The sequence below is a fragment of the Heteronotia binoei genome, chromosome 9, assembly GCF_032191835.1.
Source record: "Heteronotia binoei isolate CCM8104 ecotype False Entrance Well chromosome 9, APGP_CSIRO_Hbin_v1, whole genome shotgun sequence".
NCBI lineage: Eukaryota > Metazoa > Chordata > Lepidosauria > Squamata > Gekkonidae > Heteronotia > Heteronotia binoei.
This window is the reverse complement of record NC_083231.1, coordinates 123,592,679-123,618,857: the sequence shown is the minus strand read 5'-3', so window position 1 is coordinate 123,618,857 and position 26,179 is coordinate 123,592,679. Positions and strand designations below refer to the sequence as shown.

Below are 26,179 nucleotides of genomic sequence, written 5' to 3'. Positions count from 1 at the left end.
AGTGAGTGAGCTGGCCCTGCTCTCATGGACTAGTTTTTCAGGGGAATAACAGCCGCAAAGGTGCCCTTCAGCATCCGCTGCCCCAGCTTGTGTGCATGCTCTCTGCTGCCCCTTCTCAGCTTCTGTACACTGCACATTGATGTGTATGTTTTTAAAAAACAGTCACTCAAAAGGTGGTGCTAGGTTGGTTTGCCTCTGTCTTGTGACCTCTCCCTGGACCACAGGAGTTGATATGGACAACCACGCCCACTGCAACACACTGGCTTTCCACGAGTTCCTTTTGAAAGCTCGGCTCGCATGTTACAGTGCAGGCATCTTGCCTGTATATGTACACATCTGTGTTGTGAGGAAGAGCCAAGAGACATTCAATTCGGAATGAAATGGGGGAATAGCACCTGGATAAATGCGGGGTTTGCATCGCACGTTATGCTGTTCATGCGTTGAATGCAACATGAGAATAACTTGACACGCATAGAAAGAAAAATCAGGGGTATGCTGTACATTTAAGCATAGAGATGTATCTTGGGAAAGGGCAGAATATAAAACTGGTAGGCAATGTTCCCTCCAAGCTATAGAGTCTTGTGAGCAAAAATTCTACTTTGTGAGCTACTGGCATTCAAGTTGTGAGCGCCTGCATCGATGAGTGTGCTCTGGGGTCATCCTTCCTGAGCTAAGACAAAAATGTGTGAGCTGGAGGCTAAAAATCTGTGAGCTAGCTCACGCTAACTCAGCTTAGAGGGAACACTGGCTGAAGCCCCTCCCCTCCCCAACCCCACTCTCTCTCCTAGCTCCACCCCCAAAGTCTCCAGGTATTTTCCAGCACAGACCTGGCAATCCTGATCACTGGCGACCAAGATCAAGTTAATTCATATCACGTTATTCTCTATTACTACGTGTGGCTGAGATAGTTGAACACTAAAGAAAGCTGACATGAAGAAAGCAGATTCATTTGAAACGTGGTGTGGGAGGAGAGTTTTACAGATATGAAGGAATGCCTCTCTCTCTCTCTCTCTCTCTCTCTCTCTAATTTTCTAGAGTAAACCAGCCCTGAACTCTCTCTAGAAACTAAAATGTCTCAACTGAGGGCATCATATTTTGGTTATATGAGAAGAGTCACTGGAGAAGACAGCTGCAATAGAGGAAGATGCGCCATGAGATGAGGGAGTGACTCAGGAAAGGAAACTGCAGCCCCCGCTTTGCAAGACGTGAGTAACAGGACACGTTGGAGGTCATTGATTCATAGGGTCACCATAAGCGAGAAGTGGCCTAACGCCACTTACCACCAGGGGTCATTTCATGGAAAAAGAGGTGCTGGAGCTCATTAGGACAACTCATTTGCGTAGGCCACACAACCCTGACATCAGCGGATGGTGCACTAAATCATATCACCTCAGCATCTCCCTTCAAATGCTTCTTGAATCAGAATGGTCATAATAAAACTCCCATCGTGCTTTTTCAATGACTTTTTCCTATGTGGCCACAGTAGGAAGATTTCCATTTGTCTGCTGAACATATGAACCTATGAAGCTGCCTTCTACTGAATCAGACTCTTGGTCCATCAAAGTCAGTCTTGTCTCCTCAGACTGGCAGCGGCTCTCCAGGGTCTCAAGCTGAGGTTTTTCACACCTATTTGCCTGGACCCTTTTTTGGAGATGCCGGGGATTTATCCTGGGACCTTCTTCTTACCAAGCAGATGATCTGCCACTGAGGCACTGTTGCTCTCCATGAAGCTGCCTTCTACTGAATCAGACCCCGGGTCCATCAAAGTCAGTCTTGTCTACTCAGACTGGCTCTCCAAGGTCTCCAGCTGAGGTTTTTCACACCTATTTGCCTGGACCCTTTTTAATTGGAGATGCCGGCGATTGAACCTGGGACCTCCTGCTTTCCAAGCAGATGCTCTAGCACTGAGCCACTGTCCCTCCCCTAAAGAATGGTGATGTCAGGGTGTGTGGCCTACATATGAACATATGAAGCTGCCTTCTACTGAATCAGACCCTGGGTCCATCAAAGTCAGTCTTGTCTACTCAGACTGGCTCTCCAGGGTCTCCAGCTGAGGTTTTTCGCGCCTACTTGCCTGGACCCTTTTTAATTGGAGATGCCAGGGATGGAACCTGGGACCTTCTGCTTACCTACCACTGAGCCACCATCCCTTCCCTTTATAAGTTTTGGTTGTTTCTCCATTTCTGTGTGTGTGTGTGCGTGGGGGGCGGGGACATTAGAAAATTTGTCCGCTCTTAAGAGTTTAGAAAAATCCTCACAGGGTGCTTGAACAATGGCGCCCAGAACCAATTATTGAGGCAGAGCTGATCACCGTGTCTAGCATCCACCCTCCTATCGACCCCAGTATTTAATAGGGGGCTAAGAAAGAAAGACCGCAATGAAATTTAGAGGTTCCGGAGCTCTCTTCCTGTGAGCTCCTGCACAAAATGAGGTCTGGTTGTAAATTCTGGGAGAAGCTCCCCGTGGTAGCAATGTCAGTTTTATTGGATTATAATGCACCAGAGACTCTTTAATTGCAATGTGACAGAGGCCAGGCGGTTCTGGAGAGAGCTGTGCAGCAAGGCGAGTGGGGGGGCGAAGGCTGCAGCTACTCTCTGCTGGCACAGATGCGATCGTCCTTGGAGGCCGTGTCTCCCGTCTTCTGCTCACGGCCTGCAGGACAGCCGCGGGGCTTTCACAGGGCAGTGTTTGAGCGCTCCTGCCCCATCCCTTTGGCCTCCCGGGGGTAGTATTCAGACAAGATGCTCTCCGGGATCCGCTTCAAGAGCTCTTTGGGGAAGATGCGGAGCAGCTGCCAGCCGATGTCCAGCGACTCAAAGATCGTCCTGTTCTCGTAAGCCCCTGGGAGAGGAGGAGCAAATCAGCCAGTATCATAATGCCCCTGTTTAAATCGATGGTGTGGTCCCATTTGGAATACTGTGTGCAATTATGGTCACTGCACCTCAAAAAGGATATTGAAGCATTGGAAAAAGTCCAGAAAAGGGCAACTAGAATGATTAAAGGGTTGGAACACTTTCCCTATGAAGAGCTTGGGGCTCTTTAGCTTGGAGAATTGTTGACTGCGGGGTGACATGATAGAGGTTTACAAGAGTATGCATGGGATGAAGAGGGTAGAGAGAGAAGTACTTTTCTCCCTTTCTCACAATACAAGAACTCGTGGGCATTCAATGAAATTGCTGAGCAGTTGGGTTAAAACAGATAAAAGGAAGTACTTCTTCACCCAAATGGTGACTAACATATAGAATTCACTGCCACAGGAGGTGGTGACGGCTACAAGCATAGCCAGCTTCAAGAGGGGATTGGATAAAATATGGAGCAGAGGTCCATCAGTGGCTATTAGCCACAGTGTGTGTGTTTGTGTGTGTGTGTGTGTATATATAGGCCACTATGTGACACAGAGTGTTGGAATGGATGGGCCATTGGCCTGATCCAACATGGCTTCTCTTATGTTCTTATGAGAACACAAAGGGGTTGAGATGGCAAAAACATGGGATCTGGGGTTTCACCTCAGGTTGCCAACCACCTGGAGTTCTGGAGGGGCTTTCCAGGATACAGGGATCAGTTTTCCCTGGAGGAAATGGCAACTTCAGAGGGGTGACTTGAGGTATAGTTTGGTGTAGTGGTTAAGTGTGTGACTCTTATCTGGGAGAACCGGGTTGGATTCCCCACTCCTCCATTTACAGCTGCTGGAATGGCCTTGGGTCAGCCATAGCTATCGCAGAGGTTGTCCTTGAAAGGGCAGTTTCTGTCAGAGCTCTCTCAGCCCCACCCACCTCACAGGGTGTCTACTGTGAGGGGAGAAGATAAAGGAGATTGTGAGCCACTCTGAGTCTCTGATTCAGAGAGAAGGGCAGGGTATAAATCTGCAGTCTTCTTCTCTGGGCTCCCTCATTTCCCCAAGCCCCACCCTTCCCAGTTACCACCCCCAAGTCTCTCTTGTTTTCTGTGGGCCCAGAAGGTAGGACCAGAACCAGTGGGTTGAAATTAAATCAAAAGAGTTTCCCGCTCAACATTAGGAAGAACTTCCTGACTGTTTGAGCGGTTCCTCAGTGGAACAGTTTTCCTCCTCGGGAGGTGGTGGGCTCTCTTTCCTTGGAGGTTTTGAAACAGAGGCTAGATGGCCACTTGACAGCAGTGAAGATCCTGTGAATTTAGGGGGAGGGGTTTGTGAGTTTCCTGCATTGTGCAGGGGGTTGGACTAGATGACCCTGGAAGTCCCTTCCAACTCTATGATTCTATGTATTGAAGATTTCTACAGAGAGGTGCTTTCAGGCAGCCCAACACCACATCCCCCCTTTCCCCTTTCATAACCCCCCCTTGCCCTGACCTAGATGGGCCAGGCTAGCCCAGTCTCATCAGATCTTGGAAGCTAAGCAGGGTCAGTCTGGCAAGTACTCGGATGGGAGACCTCGAAGGAAGCCCAGGGATGTGATGCAGAAGCAGGCAATGGCAAACCACCTCTGAAACCTCTCTTGCCTTAAGAAACAAGTCCATCTCTCCAGCTAGTGGTGCATAACGCTAGAGCTAGCTAGAGCTTCTGGCTGCCAGACAGTCTTAGGATCTCCTGGCCATACACAATGCCATACAGTTGTTAGAAAGCCACTATGTAAGTGGTGATAAAGCATTCACGCTATAGTCCTTAATCAATGTTTGGACATAAAGTGCAAAGTTTCCAAAAGCAATCTTGCAAGGTAGTCCTCACAGTGCGTCGGTCACCGGAGAGAAAAAGCCTCAGACGTATCGGAGACCAGTCTTAGGATCTCCTGGCCATACACAATGCCATACAATTGTTAGAATCATAGAGTTGCAAGGGACCTCCAGGGTCATCTAGTCCAACCCCCTGCACAATGCAGGAAACTCACAAACACCTCCCCCTAAATTCACAGGATCTTCATTGCTGTCAGATGGTCATCTAGCCTCTGTTGAAAAACCTCCAAGGAAGGAGAGCCCACCACCTCCCGAGGAAGCCTGTTCTACTGAGGAACCGGTCTAACGGTCAAGAAGTTCTTCCTAATGTTGAGCCGGAAACTCTTCTGAATTAATTTCTACCCATTGGTTCTGGTCCTACCTTCTGGGGCCACAGAAAACAATTCCACACCATCCTCTATATGACAGCTTTTCAAGTACTTGAAGATGGTGATCCTATCACCTCTCAGCCGCCTCCTCTCCAGCCTAAACATGCCCAGCTTCTTCAACCTTTCCTCATAGGACTTGGTCACCAGACTCCTCACCATCTTCGTCGCCCTCCTCTGGACCCATTCCTGCTTGTCTATATCCTTCTTAAAATGTGGTGCCCAAAACTAAACATAGTACACCAGGCGAGGTCTCACCAGAGCAGAGCAAAATGATACCGTCACTTCACATGATCTGCACACTAAACTTCTGTTAATATAGCCCAAAACTGCATTTGCCTTTTTATCCACCGCATCAAATTGTTGACTCTCACCTCCTAGTGGTGTATTATACTAGAGCTAGAACTTCTTGCTGCCAGACCATCTTAGGGTCTCCTGGCTATACTACACACAATACAATACAATACAATTATTATTATTATTCCCAATGCTAAGTGCCAAAGGCCACGAGATTGTGATACTATCACCTCTCAGCCGCCTCCTCTCCAGGCTAAACATCCCCAGCTCCTTCAACCTTTCTTCATAGGACTTGGTCTCCAGACCCCTCGCCATCTTCGTCGCCCTCCTCTGGACCCGTTCCAGAGTTCCCCAGTCCTCCTAGGGTTGCCAATCCCCAGGTACGGGCAGGGGATCCCTCGGTTTGGAGGCCCTCCCCCCACTTCAGGGTCATCAGAAAGGGGGGGGGGAGGAGAGGGAAATGTCTGCTGGGGACTCTATTATTCCCTAGGGAGATGCATTCTCATAGGAAATAATGAAGAATGGGTCCACGGGTATCTGGGGCTCTGGGGGAGCTGTCTTTTGAGCTAGAGGCCCCAAATTCTCAGCGTAGCATCTGGTGCCTCTCTCCAAAATACCCTCCAAGTTTCAAAAAGATTGGACCAGAGGGTCCAATTCTATGTGCCCGAAAAGAAGGTGCCCCTATCCTTCATTATTTCCTATGGAAGGAAGGCATTGAAAAGGTATGTGGTGGTCCCTTGAAATGTGATGGCCAGAACCCTCTTTGGAGTTCATTTATGCTTGTCATACCCTTGCTCCTGGCTCCACCCCCAAATTCTCCTGGCTCCACCCCCAAACCCCCCAGCTATTTCTTGAATTGGACTTGGCAACCCTACCTTCTCCCCGTACCCCGCCACATACCTTGCGCAATGAACTGCTTCTCAAACTTCTGCAGGAACTCCAAGTACAAGAGATCATCCGCCGACAGAGCCTCCTCCCCCACCACAGCCTTCATGGCCTGGACGTCCTTGCCGATGGCGTAGCAGGCATACTAAGTGGGGAAACCACAGAAGAAAATGAGTCACGATTCTGCCCTGGGCAGTGCTGAGAAGAAGCTTGGCTCCCCTGGAGACGACAGAAACCAGAACATCTGAAGTCAACAAGGCCTTCTTATGCTCCAGGGCTGCCCTTTACGATATGGTCACCCCCAGGCCTCGTTTTATGAGCATATGAAGCTGCCTTCTACTGAATCAGACCCTTGGTCCATCAAAGTCAGTATAGTCTTCTCAGACTGGCAGCGGCTCTCCAGGGTCTCAAGCTGAGGATTTTCATGCCTACTTGCCTGGACATTGGAGGCGGAGCCAGGAGACTTTGGGGCAGAGCCAGGAGACATATGAAGCTGCCTTCTACTGCGTCAGACCCTCGGTCCATCAAAGTCAGTCTTGTCTTCTCAGACTGGCAGCGGCTCTCCAGGGTCTCAAGCTGAGGTTTTTCACACCTATTTGCCTGGACATTGGAGGCGGAGCCAGGAGACTTTGGGGAGGAGCCAGGAGACTTTGAGGAAGAGCCAGGAGACGTTGGGGGTGGAGCCAGGAGACTTTGGGGCGGAGCCAGGAGACATATGAAGCTGCCTTCTACTGCATCAGGCCCTTGGTCCATCAAAGTCAGTATTGTCTTCTCAGACTGGCAGTGGCTCTCCAGGGTCTCAAGCTGAGGTTTTTCACACCTATTTGCCTAGACCCTTTTTAGTTGGAGATGCCGGGGATTGAACCTGGGACCTTCTGCTTGCCAAGCAGATGCTCCACCACTGAGCCACCGTCCCTCCCCATTTTGAATAGGAGCTCCCAGGAGCAGAGCTTCAGAACCTCTAAATCTTATTGTGCTCTTTCTTTCTTAAAAATAGATCCAAGTGGGCAGCCGTGTTGGTCTGAAGCAGCAGAACAGGAGTCAAGTGCTCCATTGTTCAAACCACCTCCCCCCCGTGAGAATCTTGCCGAACTCTAAGATTTGACAAACTTTCTAATATTTTTCCCCACGAAAAATGGGAAAGTAACCAAAACCTATAAGAGCCAGTTTGGTGTAGTGGTTAAGTGTGCGGACTCTTATCTGGGAGAACTGGGTTTGATTCCCCACTCCTCCACTTGCACCTGCTGGAATGGCCTGGGGTCAGCCAGAGCTCTCTTATCTGGGAGAACCGAGTTTGATTCCCACTCCTCCACTTGCACCTGCTGGAATGGCCTTGGGTCAGCCACAGCTCTCTTATCTGGGAGAACCAGGTTGGATTCCCCACTCCTCCACTTGCACCTGCTGGAATGGCCTTGGGTCAGCCACAGCTCTCTTATCTGGGAGAACCAGGTTGGATTCCCCACTCCTCCACTTGCACCTGCTGGAATGGCCTTGGGTCAGCCAGAGTTCTCTTATCTGGGAGAACCGGGTTGGATTCCCCACTCCTCCACTTGCACCTGCTGGAATGGCCTTGGGTCAGCCAGAGCTCTCTTATCTGGGAGAACGAGGTTTGATTCCCCACTCCTCCACTTGCACCTGCTGGAATGGCCTTGGGTCAGCCAGAGCTCTCTTATCTGGGAGAACCGGGTTTGATTTCCCACTCCTCCACTTGCACCTGCTAGCATGGGCTTAGGTCACCCATAGCTCTGGCAGAAGTTGTCCTTGAAATGGCGACTGCTGTGAGAGCCCTCTCAGCCCCACCACCTCACAGGGTGTCTGTTGTGGGGGAGGAAGGTAAAGGAGATTGAGAGCCGCTCTGAGACTCTTCGGAGTGGAGGGTGGGATATAAATCCAATATCTTCTTCATCTTCTTCTATAAAGCAGACAGATGGAAATCTTCCTCATGCCATGATAGGGTAATGTTTTATTATGACAATTAAAACTCAAGAAGCATTTTAAAGTAGATGCTGAGCTGATATTAATTTAGTACACCTTCCAGTGATGTCATTGGTGTGTGGCACCTCTTTTTCTACAAAATGAGCCCTGCCTCCCTTTTGTTGTCTGATTCAGTGTAAGGCAGATCCAGTGTTCACCCTGGTGCTTACCAGTTGGTTGGAGACATCTCCGTGGTCCTTCCGGGTCATTCCTTCTCCAATAGCTGACTTCATCAGCCGGGAAAGTGAAGGCAGGACATTTATGGGTGGATAGATCTGGCATGAAAAAGAACAGAGAAGGCTTAATAATGCTTCTCCCTCCTGGCTTGGAAATGGCATTTGGGTTGGGGCAACCACAGAGAATGAAAACAGCAAGAGAAAGAATTCTATGGGAAGAACCCCACAAAGTTCCCCACGAGGAACAAACTTGGAAGGGAAAGAGAACTTGTCCTTTTCGGAACAGTTTTGATGTTTGCAGAGACCTGGCACTTGTTTTTTTTGGCCACTGTGTGACACAGAGTGTTGGACTGGATGGGCCATTGGCCTGATCCAACAGGGCTTCTCTTATGTCTGGGGCAGTGATGCTCTGTATTCTTGGTGCTTGGGAGGGGGCAAGAATGGGAGGGCTTCTAGTGTCCTGGCCCCACTGCTGGACCTCCTGATGGCACCTGGTTTTTTGCCCAGTGTGTGACACAGAGTGTTGGACTGGATGGGCCACTGGCCTGATCCAACATGGCTTCTCTTATGCTCTTATGTGACACAGAGTGTTGGACTGGAGGGGCCACTGGCCTGATCCAACAGGGCTTCTCTTATGTTCTTATGTGACACAGAGTGTTGGACTGGAGGGGCCACTGGCCTGATCCAACAGGGCTTCTCTTATGTTCTTATGTGACACAGAGTGTTGGACTGGATGGGCCACTGGCCTGAGCCAACAGGGCTTCTCTTATGTTCTTATGTGACACAGAGTGTTGGACTGGATGGGCCACTGGCCTGATCCAACATGGCTTCTCTTATGTTCTTATGTGACACAGAGTGTTGGACTGGATGGGCCACTGGCCTGATCCAACAGGGCTTCTCTTATGTTCTTATGTGACACAGAGTGTTGGACTGGAGGGGCCACTGGCCTGATCCAACAGGGCTTCTCTTATGTTCTTATGTGACACAGAGTGTTGGACTGGAGGGGCCACTGGCCTGATCCAACAGGGCTTCTCTTATGTTCTTATGTGACACAGAGTGTTGGACTGGATGGGCCACTGGCCTGAGCCAACAGGGCTTCTCTTATGTTCTTATGTGACACAGAGTGTTGGACTGGATGGGCCATTGGCCTGATCCAACAGGGCTTCTCTTATGTTCTTATGTGACACAGAGTGTTGGACTGGAGGGGCCACTGGCCTGATCCAGCATGGCTTCTCTTATGTTCTTATGTGACACAGAGTGTTGGACTGGAGGGGCCATTAGCCGGATTCAACATGGCTTCTCTTATGTTCTTATGTGACACAGAGTGTTGGACTGGAGGGGCCACTGGCCTGATCCAACAGGGCTTCTCTTATGTTCTTATGTGACACAGAGTGTTGGACTGGATGGGCCACTGGCCTGATCCAACAGGGCTTCTCTTATGTTCTTATGTGACACAGAGTGTTGGACTGGATGGGCCACTGGCCTGATCCAACAGGGCTTCTCTTATGTTCTTATGTGACACAGAGTGTTGGACTGGATGGGCCACTGGCCTGATCCAACAGGGCTTCTCTTATGTTCTTATGTGACACAGAGTGTTGGACTGGATGGGCCACTGGCCTGATCCAACAGGGTTTCTCTGATGTTCTTATGTGACACAGAGTGTTGGACTGGATGGGCCACTGGCCCGATCCAACAGGGCTTCTCTGATTTTCTTATGTGACACAGAGTGTTGGACTGGATGGGCCACTGGCCTGATCCAACAGGGCTTCTCTGATTTTCTTATGTGACACAGAGTGTTGGACTGGATGGGCCACTGGCCTGATCCAACAGGGCTTCTCTTATGTTCTTATGTGACACAGAGTGTTGGACTGGATGGGCCACTGGCCTGATCCAACAGGGCTTCTCTTATGTTCTTGAAAAATATGTGTTGATCCATGCCAGAAAATATGGTCTCTGTGGCTCCGTTCTGGAATGATTGTTTACTAATGAGAGATGGAGCAGAGGAAGGACATCGAAACTGTCTTGAAGTTCCAGAAAGGACAAGTTCGCTTTCTCTCCTGAGTTTGGGCTTCTGTGGAAAAAACTTCTCAGTGCACAGCTCTAGAGCAGGAAGTGGGCTTTGAACCATTTTTATTGAAGCTGCATTTCCTTACACTGAAAGAGCTCTGCAGCATGTGAATTTAGAGATATCTAAGAAGACACTGACACAAAGTCCTGGAAGTTTGGCTATTGTGACTTCTACATGAATTTTGGCACTGTATTGTGACACTGTATTATATTGATAAGAATATACTGTTTGCATTGTGATTCGGTGCAATTTGTTTCCATTTTCTCCAGGGTAGCTGATCTCTGCCAGCTGGAGATCAGTTGTAAAAGCGGGAGATCTCAAGGTCTCACCTGGAGGCTGGCAACCCTATGGAGCCTGGATAGCTGTAATTCTGGGGAGATCCGGGCCCCACCGTATAAGCTGTTACTCCCTGGATGGAAAGAGAAGCCAGGGCCCAGATGAAAGAGCTGTCTGCCCTAGACCTTGGGGAGACACTTCTGGTTAGAGCAGAAGAAGCTGTGACCTCAGGGCGAAAAGAAGGCAGAGATCGATGGATGTGTGAAGGCGCAAGACCAGGGGACCATCCGTGTTGTCTTTTGGGGTGTGCTGGAAGGTTGTAGATGCAGAACCCTTTACCTGTCTGTTGTGGAGCTGACGGTCCACATAAATTTGCCCCTCTGTGATGAAGCCGGTCAAGTCAGGAATCGGGTGAGTGATGTCTGAAAAGCATCAAAGGCATTTGACTCATTAAAAAAAAAATATTATACTCAGTTCTCTTCCATATCTTCGGGACCGCCTCTCCCCATACGAACCGCCCCCCCTCCAGGCTGCTCAACATCTCCTCATAGTCCCTGGTCCTAAGGACGCCTAGCTGGCTTCAATGACGGCCAGGGCCTTTTTGGTCCGGGCCCCTTCCTGGTGGAATGAGCTCCTGTTGGAGATCCGGGTCCTGCAGGACTTATCTGCAGGGCCAGTAAGATGGAGCTCTTTCACCAGGCTTTCAATTAATCCAGCAGGTGACCTGAAAGTCAACTCTTCCCCCAGCATTTCACCATTATGGTGTTATGTTGTGCTGTTAGCCATCAGCCGCGTGCTGTTTACCACCTATGTCTGTAAGACTGTGTGCTGCGCTGTTCCTCTTTTGTAATGTCTGTTTTTATGATGTTATTTTAACTCCGTTGTTTTATCGTTGTAAGCCACCCTGAGCCCGCTTTTGGGATAGGGCGGGATATAAAAATAAAAATAAATTAAGTTACCCCTAGGGTTGCCAATCCCCAGGTGGGGGCAGGGGATCCCCCGTTTAGGAGGCCCTCCCCCCGCTTCAGGGTCGTCAGAAAGCGGGGGAGGGGAGGGAAATGTCTGCTGGGAACTCTGTTATTCCCTATGGAGATTTATTCCCATAGAAAATCATGGAGAATTGATCTGTGGGTATCTGGGACTCTGGGGGGGCTGTTTTTTGGGGTAGAGGCACCAAATTTTCAGTATAGCATCTAGTGCCTCTCCCCAAAATAACCCCCAAGTTTCAAAAAGATTGGACCAGGGGGTCCAATTCTATGAGCCCCAAACTGTTGCCCCTATCCATTATTTCCTATGGAAGGAAGGAATTGAAAAGGTGTGCCGTCCCTTTAAATGTGATGGCCAGAACTCCCTTTGGAGTTCAGTTATGCTTGTCACAGCCTTGCTCTTGACTCCACCCCTAATGTCTCCTGGCTCCACCCCCAAAGTCCCCAGATATTTCTTGAATTGGACTTGGCAATCCTAGTTACCCCATCCGCAAAAACAAGCAGGCTTTTAAAGCAAGAACCAGTGACACGGAATTCCACCCAAAGAGTAGTAAAGTCGCTAATGGGACAGCGACGAAAAGAGAGAGAAGAGGTTTTGAAAAAATGGAAGGAGCAGAGCTCTAATTTGACAATAGCAACAACAAAAAAACCTGCACAGAAATCAGTCTGGGTGGGAGGACGGAGGGCCGTGATGTCACAGAGTCCACCACCCTCCAAAGCTGCCATGTTATCCGGGGGTACTGACCTCTTTAGCCCGGCAATGGGTTAGAATTCTGGGAGATCTCCAGCTCCCCCCTGGAAGCTGGGAACCCTAGAAGTAACCACTGGAACATCTCCCTTGTCATAACCTAACAGATGGGACTGCAGAGAGAAGGCCTTTGGTGACGGACAGGAAGAGACGGAGGGTTCAGAATGAGGCTGCTTCTCCTTTGATCCTGCCAGGGCTTTGATGGGGGCCGCAAGAAATGGGAACTGAGACCCTCCTGGCCATTTTCGGTTCCTCCACAGCTCTCCCAGTTCCCAGGATGGATAAGCCATGAGCAGGGCTTCATTTGGAGCAGGGACTCCTTTGCATATTTGGCCACACACCCCTGATCCTCCAAGAGCTTGCCATAGGCCCTGCACTAAGAGCCCTGTGAGCTCCAGGAGGATTGGCTACATCAAGTGGTGTGACCTAATATGCAAAGGAGCTTTTGCTACCAAAAAACCCCCCTAGCCATGACTGAGGCTGCAAACTGACTTGAGGTTGAGCATTGAAGGTATTCTTGAAGGGAAGCGGATATTTGGAGGGTGCCTGGCAGATTTGAGGGCACAAGCCCAGGGAGGGGGTGGGGGTTTGGGGAGGCGACAGACTTCAGCAGGGTATGGACATATGAAGCTGCCTCATACTGAATCAGACCCTCGGTCCATCAAAGTCAGTCTTGTCTACTCAGACTGGCAGTGGCTCTCCAGGGTCTCAAGCTGAGGTTTTTCACACTTCTTTGCCTGGACCCTTTTTAGTTGGAGATGCCAGGGATTGAATCTGGGACCTTCTGCTTACCAAGCAGATGCTCTAACACTGAGCCACTGTCCCTCGAATAATCCCACAAAGTGCATAAGAACATGAGAGAAGCCCTGTTGGATCAGGCCAGTGGTCCATCCAGTCTAACACTCTGTGTCACACAGAGGCCAAAAAATCAGGGGACATCAGGAGGTCCACCAGTGGGGCCAGGACACTAGAAACCTTCCCACTGTGCCCCCCCAAGCACCAAGAATACAGAGTATCCCTGCCCTTGACATAAGAACATAAGAGAAGCCCTGTTGGATCAGGCCAATGGCCCATCCAATCCAACACTCTGTGTCACATAAGAACATAAGAGAAGCCCTGTTGGATCAGGCCAATGGCCCTTCCAGTCCAACACTCCGTGTCACATAAGAACATCAGAGAAGCCCTGTTGGATCAGGCCAGTGGCCCATCCAGTCCAACACTCTGTGTCACATAAGAACATAAGAGAAGCCATGTTGGATCAGGCCAGTGGCCCATCCAGTCCAACACTCTGTGTCACATAAGAACATAAGAGAAGCCATGTTGGATCAGGCCAGTGGCCCATCCAGTCCAACACTTTGTGTCACATAAGAACATAAGAGAAGCCCTGTTGGATCAGGCCAATGGCCCCTCCAGTCCAACACTCCGTGTCACATAAGAACATCAGAGAAGCCCTGTTGGATCAGGCCAATGGCCCCTCCAGTCCAACACTCCGTGTCACATAAGAACATCAGAGAAGCCCTGTTGGATCAGGCCAATGGCCCATCCAATCCAACACTCTGTGTCACACAGGGGCCAAAAAAACCAGGTGTTCTCCTCACAGCCCAGGTGCCATCTTCCAGAGCATCCATTCTCTTCAGGGGCTGCTGGAAATGGAGACTGGCTGTTGGCCAATATGAATTAACTAGGGCTGCCAATTCCAAGTTTGGAAATTCCTGGAGATCTGGAGGTGGGGCAAGGCAGGGCCCTCTTGCATGCTGAACAGATGCTCTGCCACTGAGCCGCAACGCTGGAACTTTGCATGCCTCGGGCCTTTTCGTGCCACATGGCATGTATCCTTGACATCCCTCCCATATGTTGACATGGGTGTCTCATATCCCTCCCAAAGGAGCTGCCCCCCCCCCCAGCACAGCCCAGCCCTTCCCTGGCCTCTCCTCACCATCATTGGGCATGGTCAGAATGGGGATCTGCGTGATGGAGCCATTTCTGCCTTCCACACGTCCGGCGCGCTCGTAGATGGTGGCCAGGTCGGTGTACATGTAGCCCGGGAATCCCCTCCGGCCGGGGACCTCCTCTCTGGCAGCTGAGACCTAGTGGGGGGAGGAAAAGTGGGGTGGATCCTCAGGATGGAGGGGCTGATGTCTCTTCCCCCAGCTTCCTGGCCCACGGCCATGGATTTCTTTTTAGCTCATGTCTCTTTTGAGACTGAGAAGTCTCCTCTGGCTTTCATTGCAGTCAGAACAGAAGAACTGTCGCTGAGTCAGCATCCCACAGGAGTTAGGCTTACGACACCTTTGATGTCTATAAAACATGTCAGAGAGCTTCCATGTCCAGTATAGCTTTCAAGACCAGGGAGAGGGCTGTTATAGAATCATGGAGGTGGAAGGGATCTCCAGGGTCATCGAATCCAACCCCCTGCACAATGCAGGAAATTCATAAATACCTCCCCCTAAATTCATGGGATTTTCATCGCTGTCAGATGGCCATCTAGCCTCTGTTTGAAAACCTCCAAGGAAGGAGAGCCCACCACCTCCCAAGGAGGAAGCCTGTTCCACTGAGGAATTGCTCTAATGGTCAGGAAGTTCTTCCTAATAGAATCACAGAGTTGGAAGGGACCTCCAGGGCCATCTAGTCCAACCCCCTGCACATTGCAGGAAACTCACAAATACCTCCCCCTCAATCCACAGGATCCCCTTTGCTGTCAGATGGCCATCTAGCCTCTGTTCAAAAACCTCCAAGGAAGGAGAGCCCACCACCTCCCAAGGAGGAAGCCTGTTCCACTGAGGAACCGCTCTCACGGCCAGGAAGTTCTTCCTAATGTTGAGCTGGAAACTCTTTTGATTTAATTTCAACCCATTGGTTCTGGTCCTACCTTCTGGGGCCACAGAAAACAATTCCACACCATCCTTTATAGGACAGCCCTTACAAGTACTTGAAGATGGTGATCATATTACCTCTCAGCCGCCTTCCTTCCAGGCTAAACATCCCCAGCAACCTTTCTTCCGAGGACTTGGTCTCTAGACCCCTCACCATCTTTGTCATCACCCTCCTCTGGACCCATTCTAGTTTATCTATATCCTTCTTAAAATGTCTTGGCCAAAACTGGACACAATACTCCAGCTGAGGTCTTACCAGAGCAGAGTAAAGCGATACCATCACTTCACGTGATCTGGACACTATACTTCTGTTGATACAGCCCAAAATTGCATTTGCCTTTTTAGCCACTGCATCACATTGTTGACTCATGTTTGGCGTATGATCCACTAAGACCTCTAGATCCTTTTTGCACAGACTACTGCCAAGACAAGTCTCGCCCATCCTATAGCCATGCATTGGATTTTTCCTACTGAAATGCAGAACTTTACATTTATCCCTGTTTAGATTCATTTTATTGGTTTCAGCCCAGTTTCCCAGCCTGTTTCTGTCTTGCTTGTGGGTTCCTGGAGGCATTTGGCTGCCCACTGTGGACTTACCTGGGACGAGGGTTTGATCCAGCCGAGCGCTTCATACATTCCATGCCTGCCTGATACCAGGACATATGAACACATATTAACATTTGAAGCTGCCTTCTACTGAATCAGACCCTCTTTGGTCCATCAAAGTCAGTCTTGTCTTCTCAGACTGGCAGTGGCTCTCCAGCGTCTCAAGCTGAGGTTTTTCACACCTATTTGCCTGGACCCTTTTGAGTTGGAGATGCTGGGGATTGAACCTGGAACCTTCTGCTTACCAAGCAGATGCTCTAACCACTGAGCCACTGTGCCTCCCCTAACTGGCAGCGGCTCTCCAGGGTCTCCAGCTGAGGTTTTTCATGCCTATTTGCCTGGACCCTTTTTTGGAGATGCTGGGGATTGAACCTGGGACTTTCTGCTTCCTAAGCAGATGCTCTACCACTGAGCCACCGTCCCTCTTGGCCATGTCAGCTGATGACCTCCCCACGAGATCTGAGCCAAGCAATGCACTACTGACCTCGCGCAGGGCCTCTGCGTATGAGCTCATGTCCGTCAAGATCACGAGGACGTGTTTCTCACATTGATAGGCCAGGAACTCTGCCGTAGTCAAGGCCAAGCGGGGCGTGATGATGCGTTCGATTCTGCAGAGAAGCAAAGCTGTCAGCCGGGGGAGTAGGGCAAAATCATGACTGAAGCCCCCCCCCCCCCAAAAAAAAACCCCAACAACTCCTCCCTTTGCAGGAAGAAGAAATTGGATTTATATCCCACCCTACACTTTGAATCCCAGAGTCTCAGAGCGGTCACAGTCTCCTTTACCTTCTCCCCCCTCCACAACAGACACCCTGTGAGGGGGGTGGGGCTGAGAGAGCTCTCACAGAAGCTGCCCTTTCAAGGACAGCTCTGTGAGAGCAATGGCTGACCCAAGGTAATTCCAGCAGCTGCAAGTGAAGGAGTGGGGAATCAAACCCTCTTCTCCCTGAGAAGAGAGCTATGGCTAACCTAAGGCCATTTCAGCAGCTGCAAGTGGAGGAGTGGGGAATCAAACCCGGTTCTCCCAGAGAAGAGAGCTCTGGCTGACCCAAGGACATTCCAGCAGGTGCAAGTGGAAGAGTGGGGAATCAAACCCGGTTCTCCCAGAGAAGAGAGCTCTGGCTGACCCAAGGCCATTCCAGCAGGTGCAAGTGGAAGAGTGGGGAATCAAACCCGGTTCTCCCAGAGAAGAGAGCTCTGGCTGACCCAAGGCCATCCCAGCAGCTAAAAGTGGAGCAGTGGAGAATCCTCCAACTCAGTTCTCCCAGATAAGAGAGCTCTGGCTGACCCAAGGCCATTCCAGCAGGTGCAAGTGGAGGAGTGGGGAATGCAACCCGGTTCTCCCAGATAACAGAGCTTTGCCTGACCCAAGGTCATCCCAGCAGCTGCAAGTGGAGGAGTGGGAATCAAACCCCGTTCTCTCAGATAAGAGCGCTATGGCTGACCCAAGGCCATTCCAGCAGCTGCAAGTGGAGGAGTGGGGAATCCAACCTGGTTCTCCCAGATAAGAGAGCTCTGGCTGACCCAAGGCCATTCCAGCAGGTGCAAGTGGAGTAGTGGGGAATCAAACCCTGTTCTCCCAGAGAAGAGAGCTATGGCTGACCCAAGACCATTCCAGCAGGTGCAAGTGGAGGAGGGCGGAATCAAACCCGGTTCTCCCAGATAAGAGAGCTCTGGCTGACCCAAGGCCATTCCAGCAGGTGCAAGTGGAGTAGTGGGGAATCAAACCCTGTTCTCCCAGAGAAGAGAGCTATGGCTGACCCAAGACCTTTCCAGCAGGTGCAAGTGGAGGAGGGGGGTATCAAACCCAGTTCTCCCAGATAAGAGAGCTCTGGCTGACCCAAGGCCATTCCAGCAGTTGCAAGTGGGGGAGGGGGGAATCAAACCCGGTTCTCCCAGATAAGAGAGCTCTGGCTGACCCAAGAATCAAACCCGGTTCTCGCAGATAAGAGTCCGCACGCTTAACCACTACACCAAACTGGATCCAATTTTCTCTCATGGATATTGGAAATATGTATTGGTTTTGTATGTCCTCTGCAATGTTCTAAAGTTCCAGTCATTATAGGGTTAACACTGTGCCTGATTCCCTGTTGTTTGCATGACCTGGGAAGAAGATCCTGACTGCTGTCAATCAAGGTCTAGAAGTGGGAAAACCCATTTTGTCTGCTTGGTCAGTTAGTCAGGTGACTTCCTTTGTTCAGGCAGAGAGGTCAAGAAGAAGGAGGAAGTGGTCTTCCATTAAGCACATGATCTTCTAGTGTGAGGATGTAGTTCTATAGTGTTTGTTGTTTCACCTCCCAGTACCCTTTCCCTGTAGAAATAAATATCTTTGCTTTTTCATGTTAAATGCCTCTCAATGATTATTTGATCCAGTGATCCGTCGCACTGTTTGAGATAAAGAAATAGAATTTCAAACAGAATTCCCTAACAATGGAGCCCCTATTATATCAACTCTGTGCTCCCTTCAGTCATGGTCTAAGGGCCTCTCGCAAGTGCCTGGCCCCAGGATAGCTTGGTTAGCTGTCACCAGGGGAAGGGCCTTCTTAGTTGTGGCCCTCACCCTGTGGAATGTACTCTCGGATGGCACCTGTGCCCTGCTGGACTCACGTGGGGTCATTGGCGAGGTTGAGGAAGAGACACACGTTCTCCATGGAGCCATTCTCCTCGAAGTCGGATTTGAAGAAACGGGCTGTCTCCATGTTCACCTGCCGGGCACAGAAGAGAAAGAAGAGTCTTAAGAGAGGAGGAGACGTCTCTGAGCAGCTCTTAGCTGTTTCTCTCAAATGTTTATGCTACAATAACGTTTGTAAGTCTTAAAAGTTCCACTGGTCCAGTTTACCTCTGCCTCTCCTGGAGTCACAGAAGGTGTGCCACTGGTAGAAAGAGTTTTGCTCCGTCCATGGATGGCGAGCCCGGATTCCTTTATGTGTTGGTCCATCAGAGTCAGTCTTGTCTACTCAGACTGGCAGCGGCTCTCCAGGGTCTCAAGCTGAGGTTTTCACGCCTACTTGCCGGGACCCTTCTTAGTTGGAGATGCCGGGGATTGAACCTGGGACCTTCTGCTTGCCAAGCAGATGCTCTACCACTGAGCCACCATCCCTCCCATGAACATCTGAAGCTGCCTTCTACTGAATCAGACCCTCAGGGGTCCATCAAAGTCAGTATTGTCTACTCAGACTGGCAATGGCTCTCCAGGGTCTCAAGCTGAGGTTTTTCACGCCTATTTGCCTGGACCCTTTTTGGTTGGAGATGCTGGGGATTGAACCTGGGACCTTCTGCTTACCAAACAGATGCTCTGTCACTGAGCCACTGTCCCTCCCCAACAGACATATGAAGCTGCTTTCTACTGAATCAGACCCTGGGTCCATCAGAGTCAGTCTTGTCTACTCAGACTGGCAGCAGCTCTCCAAGGTCTCAAGTTGAAATTTTTCACATGTATTTGTCTGGACCCTTCTTAGTTGGAGATGCCAGGGATTAAACCAGGGACCTTCTGCTTACCAAGCAGATGCTCTACGACTGAGCCACCATCCCTCACTGAGCCACCATCCCACTTTGGTGCTGGATCCAGGAGAGGGTGGACTTTGAGGAGGGGAGGGGCTTCAGCAAGGTACAATACCGTAGAGTCCAACCTCCAAAACAGCCATTTTTTCCTGGGGGGGGGAAATCTCTTATTGCCTGGAGAGCAATTGCAATTGTGGGAGATCTCCAGGCCCCAGCTGGGGTTGGCAATCCTACAGCATGTGGCACAAGGGGTTTCCTGGGCCAGAGGGCGTGGCTTCAATACTACATCATCCTCTTTGCCCCTCCCTCCTCCAAATGAGCTGACAGAATGGGCAAGAGAAACACATACATTCTAGCCAGGTTCATTTGTATCATCCGCCTAGTGGCTGAACCATGACTAAATCAGGAAATTCCTGCTTCCCACTTTGCTTCCGCCATGAATGGATGAAGTGGTTTTTTGGCAGACCGCTCATCTGCAGAGCTGACACGTGGCTTGCTGTTGTGGGTTAACTCACAGTTCAGCCTTACGAGAGGACTTTAGTGCGGTAGCGGTTCAGTTAGGAATCCTGAAGTCCTGGGTTCGAGTCTTGCTGCTGTCATGAACTCACTGAGAGGCCAGAGGGAAACGTCTCCATCCCTCTCAGCCTTGATGGGCAATACAAAGGTAATAACACTGTCCTACCTTACAAGGTTGCTGCATGCTGCGCTACAAAATAATGTACGGGAAGGACTTCAAACAATTCTGAGTGCTATGTTGAGAGCCAGTCTGGTGTAGTGCTTAAATATGCAGAATCTTATCTGGGGGAACCGAGTTTGATTCCCCACTCCTCCACTTGCACCTGCTGGAATGGCCTTGGGTCAGCCATAGCTCTGGCAGAGGTTGTCTTTGAAAGGACAGCTGCTGTGAGAGCCCTCTCCAGCCCCACCCACCTCACAGGGTGTATGTTGTGGGGAAAGAAGTATGGGAGATTGTGAGCCGCTCTGAGTCTCTGATTCAGGGAGAAGGGCGGGGTATAAACCTGCAATTCTTCTTCTTAACTCCAGTGAACTTGCAACTGCTGTGGGCCAGAATTTTCTTAGAGCCAAGAGGACGTGCGGGGGAAAGGGGATTCTTGGGCACTTGTCTGCCAGCTGCATAAGATCCAACCTCCATCTTGCAGGATTTGGTCGGGGGGGGGGGGGGCTTGGGTTCCCAGAGCACCTTGGCCATCAGCCAGTCTGGAAAACTTCTGGAAATTTTGCTTCTGGGCGTGGAACTGGTGTCCCTGGGTTTGTGTGTGGGGGGAGGTATTTGTAAGTTCCCTGCATTGTGCAGGAGGTTGGACTAGATCAGGGGTCACCAACCCCCGGGCCGTGGACCAGTACTGGTCCATGGCCTGTTAGAAACCGGGCCATGCGTTGTTCCGCCAGGTGTTTGGATAAGACAGTGGACATCTATTTATCGATCGGCTGTCCCCCCCCCCCATCTGCTCTGCTGCTCTACTGTACTGTGACGCTGTATTGCGGTACTATTTTGTGCTACACCACCTTGCTGCCATGACAGCTCGCTGAATCATCTTGCTGCACTTTGATGAATGTTGCAATTGGTTTTATTATGATTTTATTGTGATTTTATTTCTATTTGCTGCACTCCACTCTGAGCCCCCAGTGGGGGGATGGGCGGGATAGAAATAAACAAGTAGTAGTAGTAATAACAACAACAATAAATGTCATTATATATTACAATGTAGTAGTAGTAGTAATAATAATAATAATACGACATTGGATTTATATCCCGCCCTCCACTCCAAAGAGTCTCAGAGCAGCTCACAATCTCCTTTATCTTCTTCCCCCACAACAGACACCCTGTGAGGTGGGTGGGGCTGAAAGAGCTTTCCCAGAAGCTGCCCTTTCAAGGACAACTCTGCAAGAGCTCTGGCTGACCCAAGGCCATTCCAGCAGCGGCAAGTGGAGGAGTGGGGAATCCAACCCGGTTCTCCCAGATAAGAGAGCTCTGGCTGACCCAAGGCCATTCCAGCAGCTGCAAGTGGAGGAGTGGGGAATCCAACCCAGTTCTCCCAGATACGAGAGCTCTGGCTGACCCAAGGCCATTCCAGCAGCGGCAAGTGGAGGAGTGGGGAATCCAACCCGGTTCTCCCAGATAAGAGAGCTCTGGCTGACCCAAGGCCATTCCAGCAGCTGCAAGTGGAGGAGTGGGGAATCCAACCCAGTTCTCCCAGATAAGAGAGCTCTGGCTGACCCAAGGCCACTCCAGCAGGTGCAAGTGGAGGAGTGGGGAATCCAACCCGGTTCTCCCAGATAAGAGTCCGTGCACTTAACCACTACACCAAACTGGCTCTCTATTGGAGCTATGGCTGACCCAAGGCCATTCCAGCAGCTGCAAGTGCAGGAGTGGGGAATCCAACCCAGTTCTCCCAGATAAGAGAGCTATGGCTGACCCAAGGCCCTTCCAGCAGGTGCAAGTGGAGGAGTGGGGAATCCAACCCGGTTCTCCCAGATAAGAGAGCTCTGGCTGACCCAAGGCCATTCCAGCAGCTGCAAGTGGAGGAGTGGGGAATCCAACCCGGTTCTCCCAGATAAGAGAGCTATGGCTGACCCAAGGCCCTTTCAGCAGGTGCAAGTGGAGGAGTGGGGAATCCAACCCGGTTCTCCCAGATAAGAGAGCTCTGGCTGACCCAAGGCCATTCTAGCAGCTGCAAGTGGAGGAGTGGGGAATCCAACCCAGTTCTCCCAGATAAGAGAGCTATGGCTGACCCAAGGCCCTTCCAGCAGGTGCAAGTGGAGGAGTGGGGAATCCAACCCGGTTCTCCCAGATAAGAGAGCTCTGGCTGACCCAAGGCCATTCTAGCAGCTGCAAGTGGAGGAGTGGGGAATCCAACCCGGTTCTCCCAGATAAGAGAGCTATGGCTGACCCAAGGCCCTTTCAGCAGGTGCAAGTGGAGGAGTGGGTAATCAAACCCGGTTCTCCCAGGTAAGAGAGCTATGGCTGACCCAAAGCCGTTCCAGCAGCTGCAAGTGGAGGAGTGGGGAATCAAACCCGGTTCTCCCAGATAAGAGAGCTCTGGCTGACCCAAGGCCATTCCAGCAGGTGCAAGTGGAGGAGTGGGGAATCCAACCCAGTTCTCCCAGATAAGATGGCTAACCCAAGGCCATTCCAGCAGGTGCAAGTGGAGAAGTGAGGAATCCAACCCGGTTCTCCCAGATAAGAGAGCTCTGGCTGACACAAGGCCATTCCAGCAGCTGCAAGTGGAGGAGTGGGGAATCCAACCCGGTTCTCCCAGATAAGAGAGCTCTGGCTGACCCAAGGCCATCCCAGCAGGTGCAAGTGGAGGAGTGGGGAATCCAACCCGGTTCTCCCAGATAAGAGAGCTATGGCTGACCCAAGGCCATTCCAGCAGCTGCAAGTGGAGGAGTGGGGAATCCAATCCAGTTCTCCCAGATAAGAGAGCTCTGGCTGACCCAAGGCCATCCCAGCAGGTGCAAGTGGAGAAGTGAGGAATCCAACCCGGTTCTCCCAGATAAGAGAGCTCTGGCTGACCCAAGGCCATTCCAGCAGCTGCAAGTGAAGGAGTAGGGAATCAAACCTGGTTCTTCTTGATAAGGGTCTGAGCACTTAACCACCACACCAAAATAAAGTGCACAATTGTATTATCCCAAAACCATCCCACCCCCCAGTCCATGGAAAAACTGCCTTCCACAAAACCTGTCCCTGGTGCCAAAAAGATTGGGGACCACTGGACTAGATGACTCTGGAGGTGCCTTCCAGCTCTATGATTCTATTATTTCGGGGTGCACCTTGGAGAGGCTGGGGACCTCAGGGGGGTATAATGCCACAGAGTCCACCCCCCGAGCAGCCATTTTCCTCTAGGGAAACTGCCCGGCCTCCGTAGAATCATAGAGTAATATGCAAAGTCTGTTCACAGAAGCCGGGCGTTAGAGGCAAGCGTCGCAAGCAACAGAATCCAGATGCGTTCACGAGAGCAGCCGATGTAGGGAGAGGAGGGCACACACCTGGCACAAAACTCAACACCAACCTGTGCGGGTGCCCGGGGCCAACCCTGGGGCTGAGAAACGCAGCCTGCAAGGAGGTGACTGGCCACTAGGGGGGAGCAAGCGGCTGCTGATGAGCCCACCTGGCGGTCCAGAGATGCTCTTCAAGCCTGAGATGTGGCAGGAAAACGGGCCTTCTTGGGCCAGCCTGCTTTGCCTGCATCGCTCCGTGTTCCTCGCTCAGCATCCCACAAGGGCATCCTAGCCAAGCTCTCCTTAACTTGGGAACCAGCAGACGCCTCTGATTAATGTGTTGATGGCTTTGGACCTGGGAAAGGTAGTCCCTTGTATTCTCTGTCTCTGTCCGTCTGTCTCTGTCAAGTCAAGTCAAGTCAGCCCTTATTGGCATAAAATATATATATATATATATATATATATCACAGCAAATCTCTATTTCTATGTCTGTCTGTCTCTATATCTGTCTGTCTCTCTCTGTCTCTGTCTATTTCTATCTTTCTGTCTCTCTCTCTCTCTCTGTCTGTCTCTATCTATCTCTGTCTCTCTGTCTGTCTGTCTCTCTCTCTGTCTCTCTCTCTGTCTGTCTCTCTGTCTCTGTCTGTCTCTGTCTCTGTCTGTCTCTGTCTCTATCTGTCGGTGTCTATCTCTGTCTGTCTGTCTCTATCACTATCTGTCTGTCTCGTCTCTATCTCTGTCTGTCTCTCCTCTGTCTGTCTGTCTGTCTCTCTCTCTGTGACATTCTTGCTTTGAACCTGCACATATGCTTAACAAGTCATTCAGAGGGTAATCTAAGGAAATGCAATCTCCTTGGTATCAAAGTGTGGATTATTTGGGGGCTGTCAGGCATTGAACTCCACAGCATTTTTGGGAGGGGGGGGATAGACTTGGCCCCATGATCACTATTTCGGTTGAGTCAACGGTTTCCCAGATGCAGATTAGTGGCAGGCAGTGTGCCAAGAGTCACTGGATAGACAGGAGGGCAGCCTACATTCCTGCCACTGGATATGGATTGCAGGCCCGTCAGGTGCTGCAAAACGCACGTGACCTCAGGAAGTCTCTTGCTTGCCATAGATGTTAGATAGAGAAGGGGTGGAGGATGAGGGGTGTGGAAAGGTCAGAGATTTGCAAATGACTGGGGGAGCTGCGGGTGCATCAGGCAGAGACGCAGGAGGCTGAGGGAAGGGGTGGGCTTTAGAGAGCCAGTTTGGTGTAGTGGTGAAGTGTGCGGACTCTTATCCGGGAGAACCGAGTTTGATTCCCCACTCCCCCACTTGCAGCTGCTGGAATGGCCTTGGGTCAGCCACAGCTCTCTTATCCGGGAGAACCGAGTTTGATTCCCCACTCCTCCACTTGCACCTGCTGGAATGGCCTTGGGTCAGCCAGAGCTCTCTTATCTGGGAGAAGCGGGTTGGATTCCCCACTCCTCCACTTGCAGCTGCTGGGATGGCCTTGGGTCAGCCAGAGCTCTCTTATCTGGGAGAACCGGGTTGGATTCCCCCTTCCTCCACTTGCACCTGCTGGAATGGCCTTGGGTCAGCCAGAGCTCTCTTATCTGGGAGAACCGAGTTTGATTCCCCACTCCTCCACTTGCACTTGCTGGAATGGCCTTGGGTTAGCCAGAGCTCTCTTATCAGGGCTTTTTCGGTAGCAGGAACTCCTTTGCATATTAGGCCACACACCCCTGATGCAGCCAATCCTCCAAGAGCTTACAATAGGCCCTGTACAAAGAGCCCTGTAAGCTCTTGCAGGATTGGCTACATCAAGGGGTGTGGCCTAATACGCAAAGTTCCTGCTACAAAAAAAGCCCTGCTCAGGTGACACCTCCAGGACTGAGAGAGACTGCTGAGAGCACCCCCCCCCCCTTCCGGACTGTTTCCCACAGACACGCCCGGCCCACGCCCGAGACGCCACCTCCCCACTGACTCACCCCCATAGCAGCAAAGACGATGGCAAAGTTGTCCTCGTGATAGTCCATGACGCCTTTGGACTTCTTCACCAGCCCGGCTTGCCTGCAGATCTGAGCAGCAATCTGCAAGGGGAGAGAAGAGGAAAACAGGGAGGGAGTGAAGAAGAAAAGGACGAAGAAGAAGACTGCAGATTTATACCCCGCCTTTCTCTTTGAATCAGAGATTCAGAGCATCTTATAATGTCCTATGTCTTCTCCACTCACAACAGACACCCTGTGAGGTGGGTGGGGTTGAGAGAGCTCTCTCAGAAGCTGCCCTTTCAAAGACAACTCCTACAAGAGCTATGGCTAACCCGAGGCCATTCCAGCAGCTGCAAGTGGAGGAGTGGGGAATCAAACCCAGTTCTCCTAGATAAGAGTCTGCACACTTAACCACTACACCAAACTGACTCTCACAGAAGCTGCCCTTTCAAGGACAATGTGTGGGCTATGGCTGACCCAAGGCCATTCCAGCAGGTGCAAGTGGAGGAGTAGGGAATCAAACCCGGTTCTCCCAGATAAGAGAGCTCTGGCTGACCCAAGGCCATCCCAGCAGCTGCAACTGGAGGAGTCAGGAATCCAACCCGGTTCTCCCAGATAAGAGTCTGCACACTTAATCACTATACCAAACTGGGGGGAGGGGGGCATCTCCAGAAAAGACCAAAGGGAAACGGGGCAGGAACAGCTCTTCTCGCCAGAGGATGCAGAGTTTCTGTCTGCCTGGAAAGGTGTGTGTGGGGGGAACAATCCCTGGAAGAACCCTCAAG

At 50.9% G+C, this 26,179-nt stretch overlaps 1 protein-coding gene across 1 annotated transcript in view; it reads right to left on the bottom strand.

Moving 5' to 3' along the window:
• Nucleotides 1–2,444: 2,444 nt before the first annotated feature.
• ATP6V1B1 (ATPase H+ transporting V1 subunit B1) overlaps nt 2,445–26,179 on the bottom strand; it is a 105,959-nt gene continuing 82,224 nt past the window's right edge. The window contains exons 7-14 of the mRNA XM_060247215.1: nt 25,395–25,496; nt 18,566–18,663; nt 16,446–16,569; nt 14,419–14,569; nt 11,088–11,170; nt 8,399–8,503; nt 6,270–6,399; nt 2,445–2,841 (exon numbers count right to left, since the gene is read on the bottom strand). Of these exons, the coding sequence (XP_060103198.1) occupies nt 2,675–2,841; nt 6,270–6,399; nt 8,399–8,503; nt 11,088–11,170; nt 14,419–14,569; nt 16,446–16,569; nt 18,566–18,663; nt 25,395–25,496 (960 nt within the window). The 3' untranslated portion in view covers nt 2,445–2,674. The remainder of the gene's footprint in view (nt 2,842–6,269; nt 6,400–8,398; nt 8,504–11,087; nt 11,171–14,418; nt 14,570–16,445; nt 16,570–18,565; nt 18,664–25,394; nt 25,497–26,179) is intronic.